Below are 16,820 nucleotides of genomic sequence, written 5' to 3'. Positions count from 1 at the left end.
GCTAACCTCCCTAAAACAAAAAGAGCTTCTACAAACAGTAGCATCAAAAACTCATTTTAGGGAGCCTGGGTGGCACAGCGGTTAAGCCTCTGCCTTCAGTTCAGGGCGTGATCCCAGCATTATGGGATCGAGCCCCACATCAGGCTCCTCCGCTATAAGCCTGCTTCTTCCTCTCCCACTCCCCCTGCTTGTGTTCCCTCTCTCGCTGGCTGTCTCTCTCTCTGTCGAATAAATAAATAAAATCTTTAAAAAAAAAAAATCATTTTAAAAATGGACAAAGAGGGGCACCTGGGTGGCTCAGTCGTTAAGCGTCTGCCTTCGGCTCAGGGCGTGATCCCAGCGTTCTGGGATCCAGCCCCACATCAGGCTCCTCCGCTGGGAGCCTGCCTCTTCCTCTCCCACTCCCCCTGCCTGTGCTCCCTCTCTCACTGGCTGTCTCTCTGTCCGTCAAATTTAAAAAAAAAAAAATGGACAAAGAATATGAACTTAGAAAAAAACAAAATTAAATAGGCTTTAAAAAAAATACAAATTAAGGGGGAGGGAGGGAGATGCGCACACATGTGCAAGCAAGCCCAAATCTAACGGTAGGAATCAGAGAATCTAAGGGGAATTACATACAAATGCTCGTTGTTCTATGCTTTGACTTTTCCTTAGGTTGAGAAAATTTTAAAATAAAAACCTCATTAAAAACAAAGCATGGGATGGAGATGGTATACAGAGGTATTATTTTTTAATCTATCAAGACCAGCATAAACCCTGTTTTGATAAACACCATCTTCTGTTAAGGGAGACATTTGTTACAATGTTGGTGGGAATATAAACTAGTATAACTCTTACGAAGAACACTTTGGAAATATCTCTCAAAATTCTAAATGTGTACATGTGTACACACACACATATATAATTGCAGCAAGCAATTCCACTCTTAGTTACCTTACAGACACACAGATGACTTCTGAACAACACAAGTTTAAGCTGTGTAATTCCACTTATACACAGATTTTTCTCGGTACAGTACAGTACCAGAAATGTATTTTCTCATAGAAATGTATTTTCTCATTCTTATGATTTTGTTAAAGCATTTTGCTTCTCTAGCTTACTTTGATTCTAAGATTACAGTATATAATACATGTAACATACAAAATATATGTTAATCAACCAATTATGTCATCAGGCTTTCAGTCAACAGTAGACTATTAGTAGTTAAGTTTCAGACGAGTCTAATTTATTTGTGGATTTGCAACTGCAAAGGAGTCAGCATCCCTAACCACTGTGTTGTTAAGGGTCCACTGTACTTACATACAAGTTAAAGGACAGAGGTTTAAGATTTTAAGCACTGTTTAAAAAACACAACCTATATAGCCATCAGTTGGGCTTTGATAACATAAACTCTAATCCATCTACAACATGCCAGGACACTATGAAGTGCTCGCTTCAGCAGCTCGTATACACCAGAACACTATGCAGTTATTAAAAAATAATAAGGAAGATCTTTAGGCAAAGATATCAAAATATAAAACCAAAAAGCTGCAAAATGGTGTCTATGTGTGTGTATATCGTTTGTGTGTGTATACACACACAATCATTAGGATTTTAAGAAGAGTGAAAAAATATAAAGAACATACATTTGTATTAGCTTTAAAGTACTTTTTTTTTAAATCTCTGAAAGAAAATCAGAAATAAATTATACAGGTTACTTAGAGTGAATGTGGACATGGGAGGAGGGATTATTTCACTCTGTATCTTTTTTTATACTTCTAGATGTTTGAGCCACAAGACCATATTGCCTATTCCAAAGCCTAAATTTTCATTAAAAAAAAAAAAAGAAAGTTTCATTCTTACTGTAACTGTGCTTTACTGAAAATAAGTAAGAATTCATAAACTAAATAGCCTTTAAGCCTACATGAGGAGTTTAGGAGGGCCCCAAAAAGGAAGTCTGAATTTCTGAGTTATTATCTCTTCAAAGGCAGATTCTTATAGTGCTTTTATTCTGTTTTTAGTGCAAATATTAATCAGTAACTGCACACTAGAAAACATAATAATTTCTTTGAAGTCATCAATATCAAAAATCTACTACATTGAAAAATGACTCAAACCAAGTAAAAGCTGTATCTAACAGCAAATGTTTAGGCTTCCCAATTATTTTAGAATATCAGCATAAGTCACCACTGTGCATAAAATTCCTATCATGGTTATATATTAGATATTAGAGAATCTTACTGTAATGAAATATAAAGTGATAAGCCTTTACGTCACAATCAGACCATAGTACAATTATATATTAAATGGTGTACCGTCCCTTTCTTACCCTAAATAAAACAACATTATCATTTCTTAAATAAGAAATTATCACAATTTTTAAAATAAATTTTAAAATCATACCATGTAAAATACTTACAATGATTTATTTTTTAGGTCAACACTGTTTTCTTCTGTACAACTACTTTCAACATTATTCCCCTCACACAGTGAGCTAATTCCAGCTTCTGATAAAGGCAACTCTGAAGGGCTTGATTCTGAAGCTTCAGTTGCTAATGACGTGGCATCTTGTTGACCACTAAGCAAGTGAAAACAATTCAGGAGGAAAAGAATTCTTAGTTATACACGTTTTATAATAACTACTTAAAATATTTCTTTAATATATGAAACCAGTTGGGAAAATGATACTTCACATTTTGGAATTATCAATATAAATATTTTGGCTTTTCTATGATCCTTCTTGTCTCATGTTGTTGAAAACTGTACCTTCTGGGGCACCTGGTCGCTTGGTCAGTTAAGCATCCAACTCTTTTGATTTCAGCTCAGGTTATGATCTCAGCATGGTGAAATCAAGCCCCAAGTTGGGGTCCATAATGAGTGTGGAGCCTGCTTAAGATTTTTTTTTTTTAAGATATTATTTATTTGTCAAAGAGAGAGAGCACAAGCAGGGAGCAGCAGGCAGAGGGAGAAGCAGGCTCCCCACTGAGCAAGGAGCCTGATGAGGGACTCGATCCCAGGATCATGACCTGAGCCGAAGGCAGCCGCTTAGCCACTTAACCAACTGAGCCCCCGAGGCATCCCTAAGATTCTTAACTATAGGGAACACTCTGAGGGTTGCTGGAGGGAAGGTGAAAGGGGGATGGGGTAATAGGGTAATGAGCATTAAGTAGGTAAGGTAATGAGTACTTGATGTAATGAGCACTGGGTGTTATATGCAAGTGACAGATCACTAAATGCTACTCCTGAAACTAATAATATACTATATGTTAACTAACGTGAATTTAAATAAAATCTTTAAAAAAAAAAAAAGATGCCTTCCACAAAGAAAAAAAATTCTCTCCCCCCCCCTCCTCTTCCCCCTACTCACACACACTCCCTCTCTCTCAAAAACAAAAAAAAAAACTGTACCTACAGAGAAAGTGGTAGCCACAAATTAACAGGCATGGGATACCACTAGAGAAATCAAAATGAAAAATTTTAATTATATGGGGTTGACAAATCAAATCTATGTGTAAAATCAGAGCAATATTTAGGAATAATCTCTCATTAAAATCTTATACAGGCAGGCCCTGCTCTGCACGGTAGCCTGTTAACGGAAAGTTTTATAAATCCGAGGACAGAGTGCCAATATGCATAAGCTGCAGTTAGCACTGTATGCCAAGAGAAGACTGCCATATCATGAAATAGTCCAACTAATAGTAATATAAATGATGGCCATGTACTAACTGGCACCCAGATTCAACACATATGACATTTAGCTAGACTTTTTTTTTTCCCCCTTATTTTTTCTACTGAGTGTTTGTCTTTTCCCAATTAATCAATAAGAGCTCTCTCTATATTATTTTTTGGTTAGATATTAAACATAAAACCTCCCCAAATAGGAGCTTGCCTTTCACTTTCTTTATAAAACCTTTTATCAAAAGAAATAGTTAAGTTTACTGTAGTCAAATTCATCAATTTTATCTTTCAAAGTCTTGCTTCTTACATCTTAAGAAATCCTTGACATCACAAAGGTATGTCCAAACACCTTCTTCTAAAAGTTTTAAAGATTTGCTCTACACATGTAGCCTTTAATCTTTTTTTAAGATTTAATTTACTTATCTGTCAGAGAGAGAGAGGGAGCGTGCACAAGCAGGGGAGTGGCAGGCAGAGGGAGAAGCAGACTCCCTGCTGGGCAGGGAGCCCAATATGGGACTCTGACCCACGCCAAAGGCAGCCACTTAACCGACTGAGCCACCCAGGCGTCCCTGTAGCCTTTACTCTAACAGAAATTTAGCACACAAGGTGAAATAAGGATCTAATACTATCTAATATTAGATAGATCTAACCATCTAATGAATAGCTCATTCAATCTTCACCCACTAATTTCTAATGCTACCTTTGCCGTTTATCAGATTCCTAAATTTTCCCCCTAGGCTTTATATTCAGTTCTACTGAGTCAATTTGTCCCTGTGCCAGTAACACACTACTTTAAGTATTGATATATTTCCTCCCCAGAAATGTTGTTTTTCAAATTGTCTTTACCACTTATGACCATTTGCTCTTGTGTAATTAATAATTTTAGAATCAGCTCACTGTTTTACAAAACCAGTAAGGATCTTAACAGTCATTACAGGGTTGTTTTTTCCCTAAAAAGAGTCATGGTATCTTTTATGTGTAGTTTATGAAATTAGTTGTATCTCTAAAGTTACAATTTAAATGTCCATCACCTAGCAAATGAAGGACCCAAGGTCCATGCGCTCAGCTTCAAAGAAACTATCTTCCAAATTATAGGAATATGCTAGCACAAACAGACAAGAGGGACAGTATCAAACTAAAAAGCTTCGGCATAGCAAAGGAAACAACAAGGTCAGAAGACAACCTATAGAATGGGAGAAAATATTTGTAAACCATATATCTAACACAAGCTTAATATCCAAAATATAAAAGGAATCCCTATAATTCAATTAAAATAACCTAATTAAAAAATATGAACGGGAAATGAATAGACATGTCTCCAAAGAAGACATACAAAGGGCCAGTAAGTGTATGTAAAGATCCTCAATATCACTAATCAGGGAAATGCAAATCAAAACCACAATGAAGTATCATCTCATGTATGTCTGAATGACCATTTTCAAAACACAAACAAAGAAAACAGAAAATAACAAGTGTTGGTGAGCATATGGAAAACTGGTATCTTTGTGCACATCCTGATGGGAAGGTAAAACACCACAGTCACTGTGAAGAACAGTGGAGAGGCACCTCAAAAAACTAAAAATAGAGGGGTGCCCGGCCAGCTCATTCAGTAGAGCATGTGACTCTTGATCTCAGGATTGTGAGTTTGAGCCCCACATTGGGGGTAGATTACCTAAAAAAAATAAAAGGTCAAAAAAAAATTAATAATAAAACTATCATTTGATTCAGCAATCCCTCTTCTGAGTATTTATAAGAAATGGAAACAGGATCTCAAAGAGATATCTGCATTCCAATGTTTATTACAGCAATATTTAAAATAGCCGAGAGATGGAAACAGCCTAAATGTTCACTGAGAGATGAATGAATAAAGAAAATGTGATATATGCACACAATGGAATATTATTTAGCCATACAAAGAAGGAACTACTGTCAAATGCTGCAACACAGATGAAACCTGAAAACATTATGCTAGGTGAAATAAGCCAGGCAGGGGCGCCTGGGTGGCTCAGTTGGTTAAGCATCCCGCTCCTGATTTTGGCTCAGGTCATGATCTCAGGGTTGTGAGATCAAGAGCCTTGTGTTGGGCTCCATGCTGAGAGTAGAGCCTGCTTAGGATTCTCTCTCCCTCTCTCTCTCTGCCCCTATGCTGCCCCCCCACCCTCGTGCTTGCTCTCTCCCCACCAAAAAAAGAAAAAAAAGAAACCCATGGAAACACTAACCACAAGACAGCTGTAGCAAAGTAAGCATCAGAACAAAAAGCAATATCAGAATGATACACACAAATGATAAAAGGGTGAGTTCACCAAGATACAACAATTCTAGATATTTCTGCACCTAAAAAGAGCTTCAAAAGACACGAAGAGAAACAAATAGAACTGAAAAGAGTAACGGCAAGTTCACAATTACAGCTGGAGACTTCACACTCCCCTCTCAGTAACTGGTAGAAGATATAAACCAAGACAGTAAAGGTATAGAAAAATACCTTGATAAAAGGATAGGGTCGGTTCTTTGCTCAGCTTTTTCACTGGAGGATAAATCCACAATGTCATCCATGTTTTGGATGCAAGAAAGCTGTTCCTTATTGGCTTCATCTTCATTTATCTCAGGCCTTAAAGACTGACCTTTATCTATGAATACAAAATGCATGTTATTCTAAAAAATGAAAACATCTACTTTTTAAAGCACAAAGGAATTTACATAAAACAGTGTTTTTCCTACAAATCATTAATCCATTCCACATTCAAGTTCCTGTATGCAAGGCAGAGATCTTAAATTTAGAACATGAATGAAAAGTTAATCAACTTACAACTGTGTAAGCTGTAACTGTGTTTTGGGGATCAGCCCAAATTTCCTGGGTAATTTGTAGCATTCTCCTTTTATCTTGCTTAAATTTTAAATGGTTAAATTAACTTGTTCTATAGTTAGTTAAGAAGCTACAAGTGGACTCGCCTATTCTGCTCCTTCAGAAGAATCATAATTAATAACACAGTAACAGCTATCACTTATTTAGTACTTACTAAGCCCACCAAATGTATTATCTCATTTAGTATTGAAAACAGTCCTATTAAAAGGGGGTAAACCCATTATAGAGAAAAAGAACCTGAGTTCAAGATCTTAGGTGACTTACCTAAGGTCATAATTAGCAAACAAAAAAGCTGGAATCGAAACCAAGGTCTGTTTGTTCCAAAGTTCAACTTCTTAATTACTGAACTATTCTGCTTTTATGTAATATCTTTAATAGAAAACCACAAATGAGTATAATAATGTGATACCTATAAATTATACTATGCTACTACCAAGACTCATTTATTAAAATATTGGTAAAACTGAACTACATAAAATTTAAATTCTATAGAAAGGTTTTTCTGGTTTGCTACTATCTTCTTCTCTATTTACTTGGTTATCTACTTTAAGTAATCTACATATGAATTGTTAAGAGACTAAAAATGCCGGAATCTCTTAGTCCTCACTCCCTAGCAAATCCTGAGTGTCAAAAAGCCTTCATTCTAAGGGAGCTATAAAAAAATAGAAAGGAAGGAAGGAAGCAGGGAAGGAAGGAAGGCACGCAGACAGATGGGAAGAAAACTTATTCCAGTAGCTCTCTTATAAATATTAAATAACTTATTGTGGATTCAAAGGTGCTTTGTAGAGGTAGAACAAGAACACCTGTGATTAATTAAGAGACACAAGCAATATACAGTTAACTATATACATTGTTATGACTTCTAATCATTGTTTGGTTTTAAGTAAAAAAAGATCAAGACCTGAGAGCAAGACCTGAGCTGAAATCAAGAGTTGGATACTTAACCCAATGAGCTACCCAGGCGGCCCAGAAACATACTTTAGAGAAAAATCTCTCCAGTTAACGCTGGTTTCTTTACTCCTCAACAATAAACTTCTCTCCTTTAAATTAATAACAAAAGGATTTAGGACACCTGGTGGCTCAGTCGATTAAGCATCTGCCTTCAGCTCAGGTCATGATCCCAGAGTCCTGGGATCCAGTCCCACACCGGGCTCCCTGCTTAGTGGGGAGCCTGCTTCTCCCTCTGCCTGCCACTCCCCCTACCCGTGCTCGCTCTCTCTCTCTCTTTCTGACAAATAAATAAACTTAAAAAAAAATTAAAATTAAAAAACTAAAAACAAAAGGATTTAACACAGTAACATGAATATAGAATACAAACCTTAAGCATTACTAGTTGCTAAGACTCAGAAGTATTGAAATTACACATCATACTATAGTACGCATTTTCTCAAGTAATACAGGAACTATTAATACATTTAAGAAACTTACTTTTGTATTTTTCTCCTTGAGAATGACCTAACTGAACAGTGCCATTTCCTGAAAGATTTTCTATTTCCTGTTTACCAACTTCATCCTGATTCTTTCTTCTTTTTTTCTTTTGATTTAGCTCTGGTTCTAGTGCAATCTGTTCTGAATCCTGTCCCGTTAAAGTCTGAGACTGTTGTTCTTCTTCAACTATCTGAGCATCCTTTTGAGATGGTTCTGTGTCTGAAATTTTGGTGCTTGGAGACACATCTGGATCATCGTTTCCTCCTTCACTGGCAACTTTTTTCACTTTGAAAATAAAAGATATTGTTATAAATATATAAACAGCCTGGAGAAAAATTCTTAAAGATGGAGAAGATTAATACTCAAGGGTATCTGGGCAAAACTTTGAAGACACCCTAACACGTCCAACTGGGAATGACAAAAGAAGTTACAATACACTTATGCTATAAAAATCCACACAACAAATAACGAGGTAGGCTTATTATAAGTAGTAATATAAAAGATTTCAAAAAATAGTGTTGCACAAAAAACTCAAGTTGCAGAAGAACATATATAGTATGATCTCATTTTTATTAAGCAAAAACAATTACATATCCTCTAAGACACACATACACTTGAACAGAAGAGTTTACTAATAGTTATCCCCAGAAAATCTGGACAATTTGATTTGAGGGCAGGGTACGAAAGAGAATTCAACAAATATATTTTCTGCATCATGTTTTTCAATCAACAATCTTCCTAACAAATATTTTTAAACAATTTCTACTGCCCTTTTTATGAAGGCACATTCATAGTTAACTGTATCAAAAGATGAAAACAATAAATTAAGTTTAAAAAAACCAAACAAGAGAGATCACCATGGCGACATCAACCAAAAACAAACTTAACTTCACAACCATGGTCGATTCTCAAAAAATATCTAATCTGAAAAAAATAATAAAATTCAATGTAATTTACTTCTGTTCAAAAAAAAGTCATAACAAGATTTTAAAACTGAGAAGACAACACCGGATTCTCTATCAGAATAATAAACAGTAATTTTTAAATTCAGAGACTTGTAATAATATATCTGAAAAGTTCTCACACTAAGTAAGATACAATGACTTATTTATGCTTTCACCTGTAACATAATTACATCATGTTAATGTATCTATTTTAATCTCCAAGGGCCATGTATAGTAAAAGAAATGACTAAATAATGAACTAATTTTGTAGTTATCAATACTATGTTTAAAATGATACAGACATCATGCTCCAGAAAAAGAAATGTTGGATTGCTCTGTGCAAAAGAGAGTTAATGTAGCAGGACTCACTGCTATTCCTTCAAAGGCCTGCTTAAACGGTTGGCCTTTGGGCTGTTTCTGGAAACTTGGGCTTGGGGACAGCCTGACAAAAGTGGCCTAATGTTTGTACAAACAAGAAAAACTATTTTCGTTTTGGGAGTTCCAAATTCTGATATTTGCCAGGCAAAGGGTGTCTACATGACCAGCTTCCAATAAAAACCTTGGACACTGAGTCCTAACAAGCTTTTGCTGGTAGACAACTTGTTACGAATCTCATCATGATTTGTTGCTACAAGAATGAAGCACATCCTATGTGACTCTAGGGGAGAGGACTCTAAGCTTACACCTAAATTCCCCTCAACTTGGAGCTACATGTCTTTCCCTCTGCTGATTTTGTTCTGTATCCTTTCACTGTAACAAATCTCAGCTGTTTGTACAACCATAGGCTGGATCATGTCAGTCTCCCAGCCAATTATCAAACGTAGCAGTCATGTTGCAGACCGCCAAGGCAGGCTCTTACCACCCTAGGCTCGAGTCCTGCCTCTGCCACTACTAAAACTGTGACACCTTAGGAAAAAGGAACAACATCTCCAGAACTGTTTCCAAGTGACTAAAACAAACGGAAAGGGTCTGGGATGTGGACTACCTAACATACAAAGTTTCCTATAGTTCCATGATTCTTTAAACTACTGGAATAGAGCTAAACATTGTCCTCCCAGATCAGAATTCAAATAATTAAGAAAATACCTGCCTAAAAATACAAATACGTACATGTAAACAAGTTTCTACCCAGTACAAGTCAACATTAACCCTCAGAAATAAACTATGCTCAAACAATACAATTCAGTCATAAGCAAAAGTATCAGAGTTCCATTTTTTTAAATATTAGAACTTTGTGCCAGGTTTTACAAAGGAAAATGATTATAAGTAACCAAACATGATGCCCCCAAATTCCAATGCTCTTTTATTAGCTACAACTACACTCTAAATGCAAGAAAGATGTCAAATAGCCCAGCCATGTCAATTATAAAATTTACAAGGAAGTACTATTTTGGGCGAGATAACTAAAAGACTGGAGAAAAATCAATTCTCCCCAATTGGGTGCCCTGATGATCTCAACTACCTGAACTACACAGGAATGCTCGAAGACTTGAGGGACAACTTTCCAAGTCTACCATTATTATGTAATAGAACACACTTTCTTTTACTTTACCTTTTACATTTTTCCGTGGTTTAGAGGATTTCTTCTCCTTTAAACTCTGACTTTTAACAGATTTTTGTTTTCTTTTCTCTTCTTCAGCAAGAACTTTCTGAAGCAAATGAGCAAAAAAATCGAAGTCAAAAGGGCGCTTTTCCTCTGTTTAAAAAAAAAAGAAAAAGAACCTTCAAGTTTTTATTTTAAAAAAAGAAAGAATTGGAGAATGAATAACCAACTCTAGTCACTGTAGTAGTCAGACAAAGGAAATCCAAGCAATAAAAACGAATAAGCTACGTTAGTTTAAAAAAATATAAAGGGAACTATGTACTGAAATAAGCAATATTACTGAAGAATCTCAAAAATGCTCACTAAAAGAAGGCAGACATAAAAGAGTACATACTGTATGATACCATGAATAAGAAGTTCTAGAGTAAGCTAAACTAACCTATGATGATGCAAATGAAAACAGCAGTTGCCCTGCGTCAAGACAGCTGTTGAAACTGACTAGAAAGGGACACAAGGGGCCTTTCTGGAGTAATGAAAATGTTCCATACCTTGTTTTGGGTGGTGGTTACACAGGTAGACTCTTTGTCAAAACTCAAACTATAAATTGCACTGAAAGTAAATTATCAATCAACTTTAAGAAAAGACTAAATGACTAATTCCTCAAAAGCCTCTCCACCACATGTCCTCTCTTCATCACAACCCTTTCACTATTTACTCTTCCAAGTATCAGTAAAGAAGGAAGTAAATGAATTTTGATCAGGACCACTCTCACTAAATATCCAACATCATTACATCAGAAAGAGCCATGAACAAGGTGCCTTGCAGGCTCAGTCAGCAGACTGAGTCATGGGACTCTTGATCTCAGGGTCTTGAGTTCAAGCCCCATGTTGAGTGTGGAGCCTCCCTTAAAAAAGAAAAAGAAAGACAAAAAGAAAGACCCAAACAAACCAGAAACAAATCTATTAAAGGAGTCAAATCCTTGCCTAACATCTACATCTAACAATACAGTGAATGTAGAAAAAATTATGCTCTACATACATAAGCCTCAAGATTGGTTTAATTACAAGATGATTACAACATGGCCTCAGAAAAAGAGGTATATAGAGGCGCATGGGTGGCTCAATCAGTTAACAGTCTGCCTTTGGCTCAGGTCACGATCCCAGGGTCCGGGATCAAGCCCCTTATTGGGCTCCTTGCTCAGCAGGGAGCTGGCTTCTCCCTCTCCCTCTGCTACTCTCCCTGCTTGTGTTCTCTTGCTCTGTCAAGTAAATAAATAAAATCTTTAAAAAAAAAAAAAAGAAAAGAAAAGAAAAGAAAAAGAGGTATATACCGTAACAAAAATAAATTAGCCTCAAGAAACCAAGCCCAAACCTGGGATTCCTGAAGGCCCTGTTTATTGTGGACCCAGCCTTTTTCTGTTCTGACCATCCACAACAATGATTCTGAAAAATACATCATTAAAATCATTCTCAGAGGATGGGGCACCGGGCTGGCTCAGTCGGTAGAGCATGCAACTCTTAATCTTGGGGTTGTGAGTTCAAGCCCCATGCTGGACCTAGAGATCACTTAAATAAATAAACCTAAAAAAAAAAAAATCCTCAGAGGAATTGAAAATAGAAGTTATACAAGAAAAAAAATTGAGGTTTTAATTTTTTAATTTTCCACTACAAAGCACTAAAATCAATGAATTTAACAGTTTCCTATTATAATGGTTTTAACAATGGCTCCACACCCCCATAAAAACTTTACGGATCTATAGATTCTTTTCTGATTATAATGCACTGAATGTAATACACAGTTTCAGGACCACCTCTCCAAAATGGAGAAGGTTGAGGACTAAAACAATCTAGATCTTCCGGGAGCCATTCCTGGAAGTCGTGTCCCTAAAGACCCAGTACAACATTGGATGTAGAGTCCAGTCATCTACCTTAGTGCCTACTCATAAAATAAACATACATGCTATACACATCAGTCCTCCCTTGAGGTTTTGTTCTGAGATTAGCACTACAGCAAATGGACCCTGAATACCATCATTTATCATGAAACACTGATAACTGTCTTCCAGACAAAAAATATAGGTACTACTTTATTTTTTAAAAATAGTTATCAAATCTTTGTCTGTCTTTTATTTATTTATTTTTTTTAGTAATCTCTACACCCAACGTGGGGCTCTAATTCATGATCCCGAGATCAAGAGTCTCAAGCTCTTCTGACTGAGCTAGCCAGGCACTCCTATAGGTACTATTTTAAACAATGAATTCAATATTGTTTTTCTGTAGAGATCCCTTGATGTTTTCCTCTGGACTCAAAAAGAAAAAAATGTTAATTTCAATGAAGCTATTACTTAAAAGCTGAAAAATATATATCATTCCTTCAAATCAGGTATAAATTCAAATGCCTGACCACTCAATCTACACATCCACTCTTCGCTACCTCTTTTTTCTTCTTCTTAGAAATTACTTATTTTCTGCAATTGACCATGCTTACTGACTTCATCCTTTCCCCCATTCAGACTTACGGCTCTAAAAACAAGCTTCTCATCTGCCCTGTTCACCATTATATCCTCAATGCCTAGAAAATTAACTAACACACAGGAGGTGTTCAGTATTGTTAACTGAATGACCACAAGAAGGAATCATCTACAGTATAGTTCTTCCAGAAATAACTTCTTCTTGAATACAGTTCCTACAAAATAAAAAACATTTAGAAATGGTGTCTTCAGGGGGCGCCTGGGTGGCTCAGTCAGTTCAGTGCTGATTTTGGCTCAGGTCACGATCTCTGGGTTCTGGGATGGAGCCCTGCATCAGGCACTCAGCGGGGAGTTGGCATGAGATTCTCTCGCTCTCCCTCCCTCTCGGCCCCTCCCCCACATAAGATCTCTCCATCTCTCTCTAAAATAAATAAAGAAATCTTTAAAAAAAAAAATTGGTGTTTTCATTTCCTCTATAACTTCTGGAACTTAGAGCTCTGCTTACTTGCTTCTTGATGTTTTAGCTGATCCCTTGCCTACAGATCTGTTATCAGCTCCCAGACCTGCACTGCTAAAGAGAAAAATCTCCAGTCTCATTCTTCCTATGACAATAAAGAGACAAATCTAAAACACAATGGAACTAAACACAAAAGATTGGTCATTTTTTAAGATCTCGAAGTGATATGTTGTAAAAGAGGTCTTAATACTTACGAAAGGCTTTGTCTATTCTCCATCCATTTGTTTTCTCTTCACGTTTAAATTTATTCTGTTAATAAAAGAAAAAAAAACCTATAGTAATTTTCTCCCATTAAAAATGTGAAGATTAGGGGCACCTGGGTGGCTCAGTTGGTTGTGTCTGCCTTCGGCTCCAGTCATGATCCCAGGGTCCTGGGATCAAGCCCCACATCTGGTTCCCTGCTCAGCAGGAAGCCTGCTTCTCCCTCTCTCTCTGCCCACCCCCCAATCATGTTCTCTCTCTCTGTTGAATAAATAAATAAAAATCTTTAAAAAAAAATGTGAAGATTACAGGGGTGCTTCAGTGGCTCATCGGTTAGGCAGTGGACTCTTGATTTCAGCTCAGTTCATTATCTCAGGACGGTGAGATGGAGCCCTGGTCAGGCTTCGCACTGGGCATGAAACCTCCTTGAGATTCTCTCTCTCTCACATTCCCTCTGCCCCTCCCCCTCGCTCACACATGTGTTTTTGTCTCTCTCTCTCAAAAAAATAAAAATCTGGGGCACCTGTGTGGCTCAGTCAGTTAAGCATCTGCCTTTGGCTCAGGTCATGATCCCAGGGTCCTGGGATTGAGCCCCGCATTGGGCTCCCTGATGAGCAGGGAGCCTGCTGCTCCCCATGCTTGTGTTCTCTCTCTCTCTCTCTCTCTCAAGTAAATAAAATCTTTAAAAAAAAAAAAAAAAGAATATCTGAAAAGAGTATCAAAAAAAAGTGAAGATTACATCTAAAAAAATAAGCATTAAAATTCTTATAACAACGAATGATTCTATAGGCAAGCAACTTAAACCTTGAGCCTTTTAATAATAGGGATGAAGAGGGGCACCTGGGTGGCTCAGATGGTTGGACATCTGCCTTCGGCTCAGGTCATGATCTCCAGGTCCTGGGATCGAGCCCCATGTTGGGCTCCCAGCTCAGCGGGAAGTCTGCTTCTCCCTCTGCCTCTGCCCCTGCTTGTGCTCTGTCTCTCTCTCTCTCTCTCTCAAATGAATAAATAAAAAAGTCTTTAAAAAAAAATAACAATAGGGATGAAGATTTATAATGAGCTCCCTGAACCTCCTTGTAATCAACAGCATAATTCAGCAATGGAAGCTAAGTTTACAGAGAATACAAAAAAATAAAGTCAATTAGCCTGGTAACAGATCAAACTGGAATCAATTAAGCTAACCAGTATGAGCTTTTTAAAAACTAACACATTCACATCAAGTTAAACATCTTATGCTGTTATTCTAACGTTTTTTATGACATGGAGAAGAAACTGTAAAGAAACAACTAAGCAAATTTTTGAGTCAGGCAAAGTTTATCTTTAGAGCCTTCTTTATACTAAGGCACATTTCTTGATCTTCTGAGCACCAAAGAGCACATCATTCTTAGCTGCACTCCAGATCACCTTCATTAAGATGCAGATGGTTAAAGTTTAAGGTTCCATCCGAAAGTCATTATGAAGTCTGGAGTATAAGCCTGTGTTTGAGAATCTCAAAAAATGCATACACATCCTGGAGGAGCAAATAATCACTAATCTCTCCCTTCTATAGATCAGTAGTCTAAAAGCTTTTATTGAAAATACAAAAATCAAACTTTTTACTGGAAAAAAAAATAGAGAAAATCACACAAAACTAAGCAGCACTTCATGGCCCCTTCTTCCCTCCGAAAAAACCTAACCACTAACCAGACTTTAAAAGAACTCACTTTCTTGCCTTTCCCTACTGTTTATCATTCAACGAACATCTTTAAACTTAGTTAACCTTGCCCATTTTTTAAAAACGTCATAGAACATCTTTTTATCTACAGGTTACTCTTCTTTTCCAATCTTTATTTTCTTCATAAAATGTATTACCAAGTAACACAGAACTTTTCAAAGATCATCATTCTCCTATAAAAATCATATTATTCTTCAAACGTCTCCTCAAAAGTTAGCTCCATAAAAGCAACAGGCTATCACCATTAAACTAAACATCCTAAAAGAAATGCCAATAGGCTTTAGGCATTATTCAATTTTAAAACAATACTACACCATCTTTTACCTAAATGGGAATACAACTGAGAACAATTTAAAACATTCCTTAAAATGTATTGTTATTTCACTGAATTTATAGGCAGGAACTATTCAAACTAAATTCCATGGTTGTAAAATAAATACCATTATATCCACCTCTAATGCTGATAAAGTAACTGGTTACAGGCTTACTCAACACATCCAACTACACCAAAAATAACTTTACCACTTAACGAAATAAATGAATCAACTATTTCCAAACACTGGACAATAGCAAGAGCAAAACTACAACCTGACATATCCGGAGAGAATGGAAACACTTAAGATGTGCCAGTGTTCACCCTGGCTCTCTGACTGGGCTACGTTTCGTAAACAATAAAAAGGAAATAAAGGCCAAAGACACCAGAGCTTTCACTGGGCTAAGGAGGTAGAGAATCTTTGGGGGTTCTAGAGAAAAGACAGCTATTTAAAAGGGGAGCCTCACAAGCCTAGTAGAAGCATCCCATTGGTCCTTATTCTACATTTGGGTTCCACATGCCCAAAGCATGAGGCCTAGTAGAGAACAACTCCTCCAGGAATGAGAGCAGAAGAAAGATATTAGCGGTCACATAACACAGTGAGGTGACAGAATTCTAGCCCACACAAATGGAAAGTTAACACCCAAACAGACACCAGAAAAGCTACCTGTTATAGGTAAGAACCACAGTCTTAGAGCAGCCTTTCTCAACTGGGGTTCTAGCAGGAGAATTAAGCCCTAATGCCCTAAAGCATCCACTATATGTAATGAATTACCTTCTCTCCTGTGCATCTAGAAAGGTACTACTATGGAGGTCCCTGGAGAACACAGAAAACAGTACTTCAAATTTTTTTCTACGATTCAGATGAGAAACTCAGAAGAAGGACCAGTCTAGATTTGCCTTATTAAAGCCTAAAACCAAGCCTAGACAGGAAAAAGGAGAGTTGGGAGGACATTACCTACCATTTAGAATAAATCTTTAACACTCTTTAAAGGAAAAAAACAAACATAATCTAGACATTATCAAACGTGCCATCCACAATGTCTAGTACTCAAAAAAAACTCTGTAAGACATGAAAAAGATACAAAAATGTGATACACAAGGAAATAAAAGGAGACTCAACAGAAATAAATCAGCATGATATAGATGGTGAAATTAGTAGACAAGAAA

The 16,820-nt window shown here is 36.8% G+C and overlaps 1 protein-coding gene across 6 annotated transcripts in view; it reads right to left on the bottom strand.

The window, feature by feature from the left end:
* The window catches only part of BDP1 (B double prime 1, subunit of RNA polymerase III transcription initiation factor IIIB), an 81,388-nt gene that overhangs the window by 49,707 nt on the left and 14,861 nt on the right, over positions 1-16,820 (bottom strand). For 4 of the 6 annotated variants that reach the window (XM_057307061.1, XM_057307060.1, XM_057307063.1 and 1 more), the window contains exons 8-13: positions 13,617-13,671; positions 11,807-11,877; positions 10,445-10,541; positions 7,949-8,233; positions 6,140-6,284; positions 2,399-2,557 (exon numbers count right to left, since the gene is read on the bottom strand). In XM_057307061.1, the coding sequence (XP_057163044.1) occupies positions 2,399-2,557; positions 6,140-6,284; positions 7,949-8,233; positions 10,445-10,541; positions 11,807-11,877; positions 13,617-13,671 (812 nt within the window). Of the gene's footprint in view, positions 1-2,398; positions 2,558-6,139; positions 6,285-7,948; positions 8,234-10,444; positions 10,589-11,806; positions 11,878-13,616; positions 13,672-16,820 lie in introns of all 6 variants that reach the window. The other 2 variants (XM_044384132.3, XM_026498821.4) reach the window with 1 other exon arrangement.

The sequence above is a fragment of the Ursus arctos genome, unplaced genomic scaffold (assembly GCF_023065955.2).
Source record: "Ursus arctos isolate Adak ecotype North America unplaced genomic scaffold, UrsArc2.0 scaffold_5, whole genome shotgun sequence".
Classification (NCBI taxonomy): Eukaryota; Metazoa; Chordata; class Mammalia; order Carnivora; family Ursidae; genus Ursus; species Ursus arctos.
Note: the sequence above shows the minus strand (reverse complement) of the source record. Positions and strands in the feature narration are given on the sequence as shown.